The sequence below is a fragment of the Meriones unguiculatus genome, chromosome 5 (genome assembly GCF_030254825.1).
Source record: "Meriones unguiculatus strain TT.TT164.6M chromosome 5, Bangor_MerUng_6.1, whole genome shotgun sequence".
In the NCBI taxonomy this organism is placed as follows: domain Eukaryota; kingdom Metazoa; phylum Chordata; class Mammalia; order Rodentia; family Muridae; genus Meriones; species Meriones unguiculatus.
In genome coordinates, this window is record NC_083353.1 from 95,961,521 (window position 1) to 95,976,801 (window position 15,281).

The 15,281-nt window shown below is 36.7% G+C and overlaps 1 protein-coding gene across 5 annotated transcripts in view; it reads left to right on the plus strand.

Annotated features, from left to right (window-relative positions):
* LOC110553555 (contactin-6) overlaps positions 1-15,281 on the plus strand; it is a 365,089-nt gene that overhangs the window by 199,094 nt on the left and 150,714 nt on the right. For all 5 annotated transcript variants that reach the window (XM_060383868.1, XM_060383867.1, XM_060383866.1 and 2 more), the window contains one exon: positions 7,181-7,276. In XM_060383868.1, coding sequence (XP_060239851.1) covers positions 7,181-7,276 — 96 coding nt within the window. The remainder of the gene's footprint in view (positions 1-7,180; positions 7,277-15,281) is intronic.

Below are 15,281 nucleotides of genomic sequence, written 5' to 3' on the forward strand. Positions count from 1 at the left end.
CAAACTTAAAGGTCAAGAGTAAGAATAGCCCCTTGAAAGGGATTACCTGGTTCTTTTTCTCTTTCCATGTGTGTAAAGAAAAAATGAGCTTATTATAGTAAGTCATATGTAGTTCTCCAAATGTATTATATTAAAGCTTTAAACTACTTCAAATGAGTTTACTCGTTCTATTTACTAAATTTACATCTCTTTGAAAAACTAGATGCTGAGCGGTGGAGAAAAATATAGTGGCCCTCTCCTCTGATATTTTTTTATGTATTTGCATTGAATCCCAAAGAAAGTAGTTTTCTGTAATTTTATTATTGCCAGAAAACCAGGAAACCACCAACTTGGCCCTATGCTTTTTTTAAATAAATTAATTATTTCAATTACATTTATTAATTTGTTTGTGCGTGCATGCACATGGTGCAGGCTTCAAGCAGGCATGTGGAGTTTAGAGGACAACTTGTGGCAATCTATTCTCTTCCTCCATCAGTACCCAGGGATCAAACACAGGGTCAGCTTTAAAGCATACTCACTGAACTACCTTGTGGTTCTATTTTTTCTATAATTTTTATTTTTATATTAATTACAGTTTATTCACTTTGTATCCCAGCTGCAGCCCCCTCCCTCATTCCCTCCCAATCCCATCTTCCATCCCTTTCCAAGTCCACTGATAGGGGAGGTCCTCTTCCCCTTCCATCTGACCCTAGTTTATCAGATTTCATCAGGACTGGCTGCACTGTCTTCATCTGTGGCCTGATAAGGCTGCTCCTCCCCTGGGAAAGGGGGGGTGTCAAAGAGCCGACCACTGAGTTCATGTCAGAGACAGTCCCTGTTCCCCTTACTAGGGACCCACTTGGATACTGAGCTGCCATGGGCTACATCTGTGCAGAGGTTCTAGGTTATCTCCATGAATGGTCCTTAGTTGGAGTATCAGTCTCAGAAAAGACCCCTTTACCCCAATTTTTATTTACAAATTTTAATGGAAATACTTTCACAACAACAACAAAAACACATTGAAAGAAATTTTAGTTGGGCTTATAAATGTATTCGACACCAGAAGCTCTTAAAATAGATTCTTACTTCCTACTTAGATATTAGCATTCCAGATTTGTGTCTAATATCAAGTTTTAGCTATTGCTTCTTTTACAGGATTTGACAATAGCATTGCACTTTATTAGGTTATGTCATGTTATGTTACTGAGTTAAACTAGGAAACACAATAATATCAGAAACAATGTAACTGAGTATATAGCATCCAGAGAACAGAACAGAAAATGAAACTGGGCTAAGCAGAGATATTTTTGTATGCCACTTAATAAAAGTCTGAGAAAATTAATAATAGAACTAAGATCCTCTCCTTATTTAAACCACTCAAGAAATAGAAAATATAGGTGAAGAAAAGAAGTATGGAGAAATATGAATGCAGTCTTGAGAATTTAAATCGATTTTTTTTCCATTTTTAATTCTAAATAGTCCCTTCCTTCATGTCTGGGAGTTCTATGGGGGACTTTTCGTGGTGTCTTTCAGCACCTGAGCTTTGCTGGGTAAGGTGTCTGCGTTTCACTGCTCAGCACAATGTTTTTGCCTTAGGCCAAAACAAAACCCTTATCTTCAACATTGGAGCTGCATCATGAAGGCGAGAGACTGTTCCAGAGTCCTGTTTACTCCAGTGCGTGCTTCAATGCTGAAACTTCTGCAGACAGATTCTCAAAGGGGGAAATAGTATTTGATTGCTGAAAAGAAAGGAGCTGGAGAAAATAAATCTCTGCGTTTAAAGTCAGATCTAATGGCTTCAAAGAGACAAATAATTGAAATTGCTTTTAAGGTGTGGAGTGAGAGAGAAACTGAGCAATGTCTCAGATTTGGAAGCATATTACAGCGTCTGTGTCTGGGGGGAAGGTTTAGTGAGAAAGAAAGTTAAGTCTGGTTTTCAAAAGTGTACAGACACTTTAACAGACTGGTTCTTAGAAATAAATTGTTATTTTCTTGAATCCTGTGAAAAGGCAATGAAGATTTCTTAATTTTTGATTGATGGAAGAAGTTGGAGTATCTGATCTGAATTTGTTTGTTTGTTGTATTTTTTACAGAGGAGAGTGAATCCCAGAAAGGACAGTAACTGGGATAGAAGGATGCTGGAGAAAGAATAGGCATAAGCAACAGACAGCAGGAGCTAGCGGGATTTAAGGTCTCATCTACATAACTCTTCTGCTAAAGCATTTGAGCTGTATCTCAGTAAATGAGTAAGACTTGTAGCCTGGTCTGTTGGCACATGCCTTCACATCAGCAAACGGGAAGCAGGGGCAGGTGGATCTTTGAATTCTAGGCCAGCCTGGTCTACAAAGTGATGTCCGGGACAGCCAGGCCTGTTACACAGAGATGGTTTGTCTCAAAAATCAAACAAACAAAAAATGAGTAACACTGGTGTAATCTTAGACAGTGCTAATAAGGATTTTTTCTTACTACTGCAGAGGCTTTGTATCTTTACGTAGCTTAAAATAAGGGACAAGTCCAATCTTGCACTGGTGTGAAGACAGATTTCATGACAAGAAACAAACATCGACCAAGGACCATGTATGGAGAGGACCTTGGTCTCTTGCTCATATGTAGCCCATAGGATCTAAACCCAGTAACACAGCATCCTTCCTGTCCCTTCAGAAATGAGTGTAAATTCATGCAAACATATTTGCTTTTGGTTGGGTGGCTTGTTTGGGCATGCACTGGCAGGGTAAAGGACATCAGTGTCATGACAGAGAGGCACAAGCTGACATCTGCAGTTCAGAACATCTCCCATTTGAGAGCTTGTGCTCAGGAACCACATCTTGCAATCCTGACACCTAGGAGCCAATGAGCCTCAGGTTCCTTCACAGCTCAGTATGTGTGCCAGTTTTAGAAGCATTATAGGCAATTAGGGGGATTCATAGACCGTCCTCATGAGAATGTGTGGCTCACAGTAGCTGTTCTTGATATATGAATAAGAGAGAAGATAAAGGGAACACTTACACTGTTAAATTAAACTATTTTGTGTGTATTAAATGGTGATGACACACTATTCAGAGTTTTAACAACTCATCTGTGCTGTTTTGCACCCAGTGTGCACATTTTCCCAAAGAATATGCATTTTTCCTTATCCTCACAAGTTGAAGTGTTATCTTCTTGATTCTGGCTGGTCGAACCTGGGTACTCACAGCCTCCTTTCAAGCTTATGAAAATTGGCAAGTCACTGGCCCCCTTTGGTGTCAGGAGCTGGCACTGCCAACACATCTTCCGAATGTGATCCTCAGGCCTTGGCATCAAAGGCACAGTCTCTTGTTTTAATTAAGCTGAGGTGCATTCCTACACGTGACAGCTGCAAAAATGTATTTTCCTTCCAAATGAATGTGGGATTAGTTAGCATTGCACGGACTTCATTTCAAGTACATTTTTGTGGCTCTTTTCCCTCTCCTGTACCATGGTGGTTCCAGGAGAGAGCATATGGCTCAGTAATTCCTTAAAGCTCATTTTATGGGCCATTTTCGAGCACTTCCTGCTGGCCTTTGGAATAGAGCTTTGTTTGTCACTGCATTTTTTTTGCTTATGTTTCTGCCAAAAGCTTTCACAAAAATTTTTAAAAAGTAAAATAAAATAAAAAAAATAAAGCAATAAAACCACAGGGCCCTATAAGCTATGGCCATAAGAATAGCTTAATGAAAGCAACTTCAACAATTGAGGTGTATAACACGAACCAGTAATGTAGGACTTAAACCTTGAATACAAGGACAGCCTATGCAGGTCACCTTTGTGGTTTATGGGAATAGCTCAAAATGTTATACAATTTGAGAAGATCTCAGTGAACAATCTCACAGTGAGCTATTTTTTTTTCTTTTAAAGAAAAAAATTGATAAGGTAAAAATAGAAATTGGTGGTTTTCCCTGACCTCTTCTTGGACAGAGATAAACCTAAGCTTTTTAAAGGTATTACATAGCAAAGAAAATATTTGTTGGATGCTCATATGTCTACATAAATTCATTGGCTCTCACCTCAAATTTTATCCCAACTAAATTGTGATTTTTTTTTTTTTTTTTTTTTTTTTTTTTTTTTTTTTTTTTTTTGCTGAAATACAGACTGAGCTCAGAAAAAAAGATATCTTGTTGAAAGGAGGCACCTAGTGTGAACACGGCAAAGTTATATCTTGAGTATGATCTATGTGATATTAAACAGCTTTAATATCTGAATTATGAATTAATACCTATGAACTAGTCACATTTTGCAACAGCTGTGTTTTGATTGCAACCAGGATTTGTGTGACTTTTGAGAGAAGGTGATTTCCTTCCCAGCAGCTAGTAGGAACCAATTGTAATTGCAAGGTTGCCAGAGAAATTAAGCCACCAGTGGATGGCTTTACCTGGAAGTGAAAAAATAATGGTTAAGGTACCAGGGGTATTGTCAACATGGTTATAATGACTTCTGATTAACCCTGAAAATGTGACACATGTTTCTAGGAATAAGAGGATGACAATGTGACACCACGTATATTCAATTCAAAGCTTCCTAATATCATACCACCCCATTACTGAGAACCACCAGTTCTCATTACTCACCTTGACAGTATTTTTCTTTCAGTGACCAGTAACAAGGAACAATAATTTAATGATCCAGGCAAGTATAATAGTAAAGGAGGATAAAAATACTCTTGTATTGTAAGTTGCCTCTCAGGCTTACAAGAAAGAGAAACAACAAGGTCTATCTATTGACTTTTAGTCTTGAAATATTGTTAGAGGGTGGTTATTTAAAGTGATGGCAGAGCTAAGTTATAAAGAAATCACAGGTTAAGCCAGAAGCTTTTTTTATTCAATGATGGTGATTGAACCCAGTTCTTTTGCATTGTCAGTGAAGCATTTACCACTGATTTGTGACCCAAACCATACTATTTCATATTGATGGGATCAAAATACATTCAGCCACTTTTTTTTCCATAGCCAAAGAGGAAATGATTAATGATTACTATGAACTGCTTTATAATACTCCATAAGATACATGCACAGCATGCCAGATTCTTAGCTAGCATACAGCTAAGGAACATTGCTCAAGGGCAAATGGAGAAAGGAGTGCAATTATAGAACTCTACATATGCACATGTGTTTATGTGGCCCTCCATTAGAGTCCAAGCCACGCCCCCAAAGCCAAGTGACTTTTTCCTCCCACACCAGCATCAACTAGCACTACCTCCCACATCTGTGGTGGAACTTTGGCAAGGCTGATCTTGTGTTGGTAAGCACGATGCTGCCCCTTGATATGTAACTGGCACATTATATCAAGAAGTCTTCATGTTCCAGCTAACCTCCACCTCTCTTCCACAACGTTCCCTGAGCATGCGTGGAAAGGTTGATAGGACCACCCACAGCTGAGTGTTTAGAGTCATATATACTTGGTATTTAGACAAGATATGAGTTTCTCCATTAATCACTACCCATTACCAAAGGAGCATCTTTGAGTAAAGTTGAGAGAAGCAAAAGTTTATGGTATAAACAAATATTTACAAGTCAGATTGACAGCATGACCATTTAGAAGAAAAAAAAAGTTTCTCCCTTAAGGTTTATGATTTTCTCAGTCATGGGTTTTGACCAGAGTCACAGTACCTGATTTGAAATGCCCCCTGTGGATAAGGCCTCATATTTAATTGGAAAACAATTAGTTATTCCACAATAGCCATGCCACTATTGTACCAATCAGTACATTTTGCCAAGGTGGTTAGTATTGTAACATGTAGAGTCTAAGGCTGGGTAGGACCACTGGGATCTTTTGTCCTTTAGCTGTTTTCATAGTTCCCCATTGCACTAAGTAAGCCACCCAGGAAGGATAATAGTTTCTTGGTCAGGTCAAGGTTGATTTCTCTATGCTCTGTAACCAAACTGAGTTGTATCTTCAACAATAGGTTCTTACCATGTAGTTTTGGTAGACAACCAAGACCAATGGTAACAACTTGTTACACAGTCTCCCAAATATCCTGATAACAGTATATCTTTCATGTCGCAAAATGTGGCTTCCATTTTATTGGCATGTTAAGAGTTTGGAAGTTTAGTGAAAAGGAATGATGAATGATTGTAGAGATGCAGTCTTAAATACAGAGGCTATGTTTTGTTTGTTTGTTTTATTTTTTGTTTTTGTTTTTTTAATTTTTTTTTCTGTTTGGTATATGGGCCAACAAAGAATTCTGGAGAATGAATCATCTATTAAGAGAAATACATTTGACTCCAAACTTGCCACTACAGAACAAAAGAGAACAGATCCTCAGAGACAACAGATGCTGTTTCAACATGGTGGTCACACATTGTTAGCAATGCACTTTATTTTTCTATCAGTCTTCTGGTTTTCCTATTAGATGCTCAGCAGAATAACAGTCTCAGAGAATCTTTTGGATTCTTTGTGATCTTTAAATATAAACCTTCTGAGTTAAATAAGATTCCTGTTCTTTAAAAGGTGGTCAGTTCACTGAATGAATAAATAGATGAATGGGTGGATGAATGAATGAAGGCATAAAAGAATGAATGAATACATGAATGAATTTCTCCAATGAAAACATTGATGTATAGAGGGCATTAAGCAGTTGCTCATTCTAGGAGGCTGTCTGACTTTTTCCAGGAATACTAAAAGATTTAAATTTTAACTAGATGGCTCTGAAATTCTCTGAAATTCTAGGGTTCCTTGATACAGGAAATCACAACATCTCAAGTAAGATGAAGAGTTAGTGAAGGGATGAAGAGAAAATACAGAAGGTGTTTTCTGACTCACTAGTCCTGTCAATGGCAGGTTCGTGCCAATGTATTGTCCCAACCGAGTCATTCTCTAAACATCGAGGGGCAGCTGATAATCTAAGAAGTTAGACTTCAGCATATTGGCTGCATGCCCTTTTAAGCACACTTCACCTGGACATAGAAAATAGGTAACAGGTTTAAAGGACCACCTCCTGAGTTACAAGCTGTCTGAGAGAATAAAAGTAAACAAAGAGTGAGTAGTTTTAACAAATGTATATTTTTGGAACTATATTTGAACTATATGGGAAAGGAAGATAGGAAGAAATGTAAGACTTTGTTCAGTCAGTTACTAGTATTTGTTACTCATAACAATTAAAACACGTTTTTTTTTTAAGATGTTCACATTCTTCTAGATTTCTCCAGTAAAGTGAAGCGTTCTAAACCTGCTTTCTTTGTTTTCCAAGATATCGAAGACTTTGAAACCAAAACCAGAAGCACAGTGTCCGTCCGAGAAGGTCAAGGTGTGGTGCTCCTCTGTGGCCCACCACCACATTTTGGAGGTAGGTTGTAGGTAGTTTGTGTCTGCCAATCCATGGGCTTCATAAGAAGAGGAAGGAGGCACACGGGGTTCCGGAATCACTGACATAGCACCACTCATTCATAGGAATTACAGAAGCTCTGGGAAGTTCATCAGCCACATAGACAGACAGTCCTGTTTTTATTTAAAATTATGTTTTCACTTAGCTACTTAGAACAAATATGACCATGAGAAGATGATGCTAAGTGTTGGGGTTGGGACGTTATATGAAATTGTTGTCCTGCTGTGACCCACAGCTCGTGACAATCTCTAAGGCAGTTAATTCTCTTTAAGGCTCAGCTTCCTCATATGAGAACTAGGCAAACATTACTAACAGTGGTAAATATCTAAACTATATTTATATATTTATATAATGACCAGTACCTTTATTAAAAATAAAAGCTAAAACGATCTTTTTATTTTACTTTTGGCCTCTATGTAGAACCAAACTACAAAACTCTCCTTGGTCTTCTCACATTAACTATTGTAAAAGAGAAGTGCTCCATGCAGGCAGTCTATCTCCAATGCCCTCACAGAAGCCACTGCGCTCTCTCTCTCTCTCTCTCTCTCTCTCTCTCTCTCTCTACTTTTATTAACATTCATTACAGAATTGGCAAAAGTTTGAAAAGAGGTAAGACAGATGCTTTTAGACAAATACAAACATGTATTCCTAATGCTAAGCTAAATCTTATTCAAAAGTCTTTAAAACTTTCTCTTGTTATTTTCATTTTATAGAATCTTTGTGATGTGCTGGCACAAAAAGCCAAATACCCTAATTAGAAGCTAACAATATATTTTTCCACACTACTAACAAATATGGTTTTATGTACACCTGCAGTGTTAAAGAAGACTTACCATACACACAATGCTGCCTCAGCAGAAAGTTATGTTTTTGTATATAACACAAATATAGCTTAGGCTTTTTGATAGTGTCTGTTTTAACTTATAGAAAATTTCTCTTCTAGTACCATAATTTGAGGCTCAAAATTAAGAAAGCAGTAGGCCATTTGGTCCTCTGACCACATTAAAAGATTCCTGATGGTGCCCTAAATTTTTTTTATACCTTGGTTTGATCATAGATGATAGAAATGTAAAACAATTGCAAGTAAACTGGCTTTACATGTGCAATGAAAATCTGAACAGCAGCCGAGCATGAAGAATGTTTTCTTGTTGGTCACCTACCAATGAAAATCACTGTCAGGTCATGAGTTCTATGAAACTAAGTTAGTGGAGATTACAAAATACATTAAGTAAGAACTTTGTAAGGAGCAAAGCTCTTGGATGAGAGTAAAGAAAAAAAAAATGCCTATTTCCATGAAGAATCATTGGCTTTCACCAAGAGTGACTTCATCGCTTTGAGTACAGACATGCTGGTTTAATGTCCTTTTGTTCTTTGTTGTAGATCATAACACATCTTTGTGTCCTTTTATGTCTCCCACTACACCTTTCTTCACTGCCATATTTTCATTGAAAGCTTTTTTTATTCCTTTGAATAGATTTATTCCTAAGTGTATACTGTTCATTTGTTTAAGATTTTTTCCCACTGGAATTATTTTCTCTATTTCTTACTCATAAGAAAGCTATTGGATTTTGTATGTTGTATTCTGCTACTTTGCCCAATTTGTTTATCAGTGCTAGAAGTCTGTAGGAATCTCTAGGGTTTCATAAATATAGAATCATACAATATGCAAAGAAGAATAATTTGACATTATCCTTACTGATAGTCATCCATTTTTATTTATTTCTCCTGCCTAATTGCCATAGCTGGCATTTCATGCTATACTGTGTATTGTGGTGGTTATCTTTATAATGTTACTGGTTCTAGAGGAGAAAATGTTTCAATATTATTCACTAATCATGATATTGGCTAGTGATTTGTTACCTGTAGGTTTGTCAGTTATGGTGAGCTGTGATACTTCTATCTACAATTTCTTCAAATGTTATAAAATATTTATCTTATTTATTTGGTTGTATGGTGAATGTTTGTATATTTTCATGGCCCAAATTATTTCTTATTCTTATGTGCTGATATCAACATTATCTCCCTTAAAAAATAAATTATAGACTTCATAGTGACGTTGGATAAAAAAGGCTGATGCTTTTTAGAAGAAATTGTATGTCCTTCTTGTCCACACACAGCTATCACAGTGAACACAGGAAGAACTTCTACATCAACATCAAATCATACATAATGTTTGATACTACTAGCATATTTCTGAATGTGTTAGATTGTTCATCTTGTATGTTCACAACAATATATTCAAAACAGTCCTTAATAATAAAAGTCTGTGAAACATACTTCAAGAAGTTTCATAAAGAGGCATTCTAGGAACACACATACAAAAATAACTTTTTTAAATTCTTTAAGTTGGTCTGGCAAAGAAGGTCTATGCACCTAAAAGTAAGACATAAAGATGAGTTCACAGGTTTTCCATGTAAATGCTGATTAGTAACATATCATTATAACAATGTAAGTATTGTAGAACACAGACTTTCAAGCAGAACAACTACAATTCTCATTGGATACCCTGTGCTTGCTTGCCACAGATCAAGGCTGGACCATTGGCATTACCTCATAAAAGGAGGGGCTTAGGATGGTCACTAGATCTTCATCTGAGATTCCGTTTACCATGCCCAAACATTTACGTGCAACTTTGCCCTCATTGCACATGGCCTGGGATGGGGTTATATTCATAGAGATACCTATTATAATCTGGAACGGTTAATGGAAAGGGGAATCCATTTACATAGCTGTGCAGAAGACATCATCTACATTGGGTACAAACCCACCTCTGCTACTGCTCTGATGTCACTATTGCTCCTGCCAATAATCTCTTACCCACATTCTGTGAGTATGCACAATAAACTCATTGGTTCCACCGTGGGAACTTTGGTGGTTTAGTACTTCCGTTTATCTTTGAGACCTTATGTGGGCAGAGTAGACAGTATTTAGGATTCCCCATGGGAATTTTTTTTTTGCTTCCTGTAGTATTATACCGTTACAAAATAACATAAGAGCATAAGAAATTAACCTGGTATAAAAACATAATCTAATGTAACATGACAACAAAACAGCAATGAAACACAAAATGTCATACCTCCAGCTGAACAGATACAATTAAAACAATTTTGTTTGCCTTTTGAGTGAATAAAAGAAAGCTAATTTCTAGCATTGATGTTTTGTGAATGCTTTTTACTGAAATTTAACTGCAACCAAAAATATAGTCATGTTACCCTTCTGGAAGAAAGGAGGAGGATTTTAAATGGTTTGAAATTTTTCTATCAGAGAATGGACGTGAGAAATGGAAGAGCAGCCCATATGCTTATACTCAAATCAACCACAGTATAGGCTTTAACTTCAATATATAATATATTAATGTCAGAAATAATTCTTTGTATTCTGTATCATTTAATTCTATGATATCTGTATCATTAACCTTCTTGTCTCTGAAATATATACATAAGATAATCCATATTTAAAGAAAAAGATCATATTTAGGATCATAGCTTTTAGATTGACTTTCAGTCCTTGGTGAAATTGTCAGGGAACATATGGCATAATAAATTGCTCCTTCATGTCAAGAATAAAAAGAGAAAAAAGGAATCATATAAGATCAGACTTTCCACTTTGAGGCCATGTCTCCAATAACCTAAAGACCTTTCACTTAGCTCTATCACTAAAAGGTCCACTACTTTTTCATACCACCACTACATAGTCTCAGCTTTTACCTGGATGGGATTTTAGGGGCATTTAATATCTAATATATATATGTATATATATATATATATATATATATGTATATATATGTGCCTGATTATATATCTGTATATACATCTATCTATCTATCTATCTATCTATCTATCTATCTATCTATCTATCTATCTCTCTATCTATCTATCTATCTATCTATCTATGATTTTGAGTTCCATGTTCATTAGATTCTTTCCCTGTTCACATAATTCTCAGTACTCTGACACCAAAATAATAAAAACATATGGCTGGAGATATGGGCCAGCTGTTAAGAGTACTGGCTGTTTTTCTAGATATGGTTCCCATTCCCAGCACCCAATGACAGTTCAATATTATTCTAGGGGATGCAAAACTATTTTCTATATTCTCCAAGTTTTGGGAACACAAGAAAACTCTTTAAAGCAAAGCACAAATTGATCTTGAAAACTACCAGGGAAGGGCCACTGAGATGCTTAGGCAGGTGGAAGGGATAGCTCTTACCTTTTCGAATTTGTCTCTTGACCTCCACATGAACAGAATGATAGATTGTCATGGCATGTATGTAAATTCTCTCTCTCTCTATGTGTATAATATATGCATATATATGTGTATATAATATAAATAACTAAATATGTAAATATGTTATTTTAAAGTACAAGTCAGTAGATTTGTATACATTCATCATATGAAAATTTGTTTTTAAGTGATAATAAAGGAATAATTAATGTTTAAAATAATGAAAAATCACCTTTGAAATTAGATAATAGTTTTCACCATTGCCAGAGGAGAATCTGCCCTTTAGCTTTAGGAAAATAAAATTCTCAAACCTACCTTCATAAAATGTATGAGTTTCCAGCTTGTTTCAATTTTCTCAGGTACATCTTTTAGTCTGGTAGAACCATTGACTGTGTCCCAGTGGTTCCTATCAACTGTGCCTGTAGGAGGAAGATAGCAATGTTGTATGAGCCTAGTGTTTGTATTCACTTCATAAAAATGTTGACAATTTAAGTTAAACAGAAAATTATTCCAAGAACAGGCTCAAAATTGTGTTGTTAAAGAGAGAGAGAGAGAGAGAGAGAGAGAGAGAGAGAGAGAGAGAGAGAGAGAGAGAAGAAAATTATACTGAGAGAAGTGGCAAATTTTGTATCCCTTCCATTCTAAATGATACGTCTTCTGTCTCTGGAGCAAATAAAAGCAATGTTGCCTTATTAGGTAGGATAAGTGCATACATCACTCTTGTCAAGGTTGGTAAGCACACCTGGAAACCTAGCACCAGAGAGGCAATGAAGGGAGTATCATGGGTTGATGATGCCTTGTTACATAGTGACTTCAAGTCCAGCCCATGCTGCATAGTGATTGTATGTCTCAAAAGCTAAGTCAAGTAATCAGTGAGCTAAGTAATTAATTCATCCTAAAACTTACTGAATATGCAAAAAGCCACATGTTGATATAGTAATCTCAATCCCACATCATTATTGAGCATGCATGTTGTATAATCACTCCAAATTTTTGTAAACTTACTAAGTGTCCCTGATTTTTCTATATCCTTGGGGAACCGTGGAGGAAAAGAAAAACACAGTCTTTTACTTTACAAATATTATAGAGAGTTAATACAAATCACAGCAGCCATTAAGAAGTAGAAAAATCAACAGCAGAGGGTAGGGAATAGTAAACATTCCTACTCCTTGTTTTTAGAGAAAGAAATACTTCACTGGCATTTTGGAAGAATAATGAAGATATGAGAGGCATCTGTGAAAGATAATTTAGGCAGATATACATGCAGGCACTGTGGCAGAACCACATCTGGAATGCTGGAGGAACAGGAGACACATCAGTGTGGAAAGAGCAAGTCATTAATGGGATTGTCAAAGGAAATGCAGAATTCTAGTTTCAAGTGTCTTTATTTTGTTTTGTCTTCTGAATGAGGTCAGAATATGTTAAAGTAAATTAAGCGGAAGAGAGAACCCCTTCCTGTGACTTCTATTTTTATTATTCCCCAGCCAGGAAAAGTATCGTCATTTGAACAGTGACCACAATATTGAGGTGAGAGACAATGGTCTTAGACCCATTAATAGAGGTGAATGAATCATAACTCACAATCTTCAATATATGTGTAGAAAGCATAATTGAAATAATTTCCTTTTTAATTACTTAGTGGTATGGAAATACCAAATGGAGAGCAGAGAGATAAACGGGGAGGAGGACTATTGGGAACTTAATTTAATGTTTATGTTATTATTTTTGAGAATTTCATACAATATATTTTGAATATATGTTTTTTTCCCTAATCCTTCCAAAGTCCTCTCCCACATCCCTACCCACCCAAATTCATGTTATTTCTATGTAAAAACAAATAAAAAAAATCAATACTATAAAAAGATAAAAGCACACACACATTCACACATATACGGAATCATTTAGCATAGCCCCTGCCTTTGAGTATGGTTGATATACCCAGTGTCACTCCAAAGCAGAAAACTTTCACTTTCCCAGCACCTACTATTACTTTGTAAATTCCTTCTTGGCTAGGAGTGAGAATTTGTGCCAGTTACCCTTTCTCCTTTTGGGCGAGGGGGGTCTGGCTTAACCTTGTGAGTGTTTGTTTTGTGCATTCTTCTACAACTTTGTGAGTTCATATGAGAATCAGGTTTGTTGTGTCTAGAAAACACTGCTTAGTTTAGTATATGTTAACTGTCACTTGCCAAAGAAATAATGATGAGAAGAGGATATAGCAACTTGGTCAGCTAGGATATGGATTCTAAGGCAGCAATTCAGAGAATGTCTTTGCCTGCAGACTAGTTCTATATTACCCTATTACCTGGGAACCCTCCTGGTTTACAAGATCTGTGCTCTCTCCCTCTCTCCTGCTTAAGTATGAATATAGCACAGGGAGGCATTTGATTGGGAACTGGAGTAATTGCCCAGGAAGCATGATTTGATTTAGAGAGATCAATGCAGAGCCTGCCCCATGTAAACAGTATTTACTGTCACAGAAACGTGTGAAACGATGAGTATCAACTATTGTCATGGTAGTTAGAGTTTCTATAACCGATAAAGCACCATGACCAAAAGTAACTTGAGCAGGAAAGAGTTTATTTGTTGTACACATTCCTGGGCACAGTCCACTAAGAGAAACCAAGCAGGAAATGAAGCAGAGGCCATGGGGACTTGAGGCTTCCTAGCTTGTTTCTCATAGCTTGCTTAGCTAAGACCATGGCACCAGGAACTACCAGCCCAGAGTTGGCATACTCACAATTGGTTACCCCCATATCAATAATTAATAAAAAATGTGGCCTATAGGCTTTCTCAAAGGCCAGTCTGGTGAGTGACATTTTCTCAATTAAGGTTCCTTCCTCTAGAATGATTCTAGCTTGTGTCAAGTAGACAAAAATCAGTCGAGACAACTAGAGATACACACTGTTCACAACCAATTTTATATCTCAATTCACTTGACATTTTCAGGGAAAATATATCACTCTTGTAACTTTAGTTGTCACTGTAAAGGTAATTTGGTCAGGATTTTGTATCTGGGATTCACAGGGTCCTGCGAAAATATCACTGTATTCTACTTCAGCATGACTTTGATGACTTTGTCTGGACCATTCTAGCCAAGATTATAAATTTAGAGGTCCAATAAGTATAAAAAGGCATATGTAGATTTCACCAAGAACAGTGAATTGTGCTGCTTTAAAATGCATGAATAGTGCTTCAGCCATGAAGCATATGGCTTTCCCACTCTTTATAACTGCACAAAGTTCAACTCAGTAAATCTCATTGTTGCTAAAATTTTTTCCCCGAGGAAAGCATAAAGAAACATGTCCTCACTTCCTAAGGACTCAAAGAGAAACCCAAGCACTATTTCACTGAAGTTCACTCTGGGAAAACAATTAATTTATTGGGGTTACCTATAGAATCTAGATCAGAGGTTACTTAAAGAGGTGGTGATGCTACTCTCCATACCGACTGCGCACAGAAAACTTTAGCCCAGAGATTCATGCTTTGTCAGAAGCTGCATAGGTGGAGTCCTTGCTCTAACACTCCATAGCCTCTGCATACCCCGGCCCCTTCCCTGGGTCACATGCAGCAATTTTCAGTGGCATACACACATACATCACATGTCAACAGTAAAAATAATATAAAATAAATTTTTATAGGTAACTGTTAATGCTTTCTTCATCATTCCTGACCACCAGATGCTACACACAAAACACAAATGCCATTGTCTTCTCATTGTATATGCATGAGAATGTATTCAGAT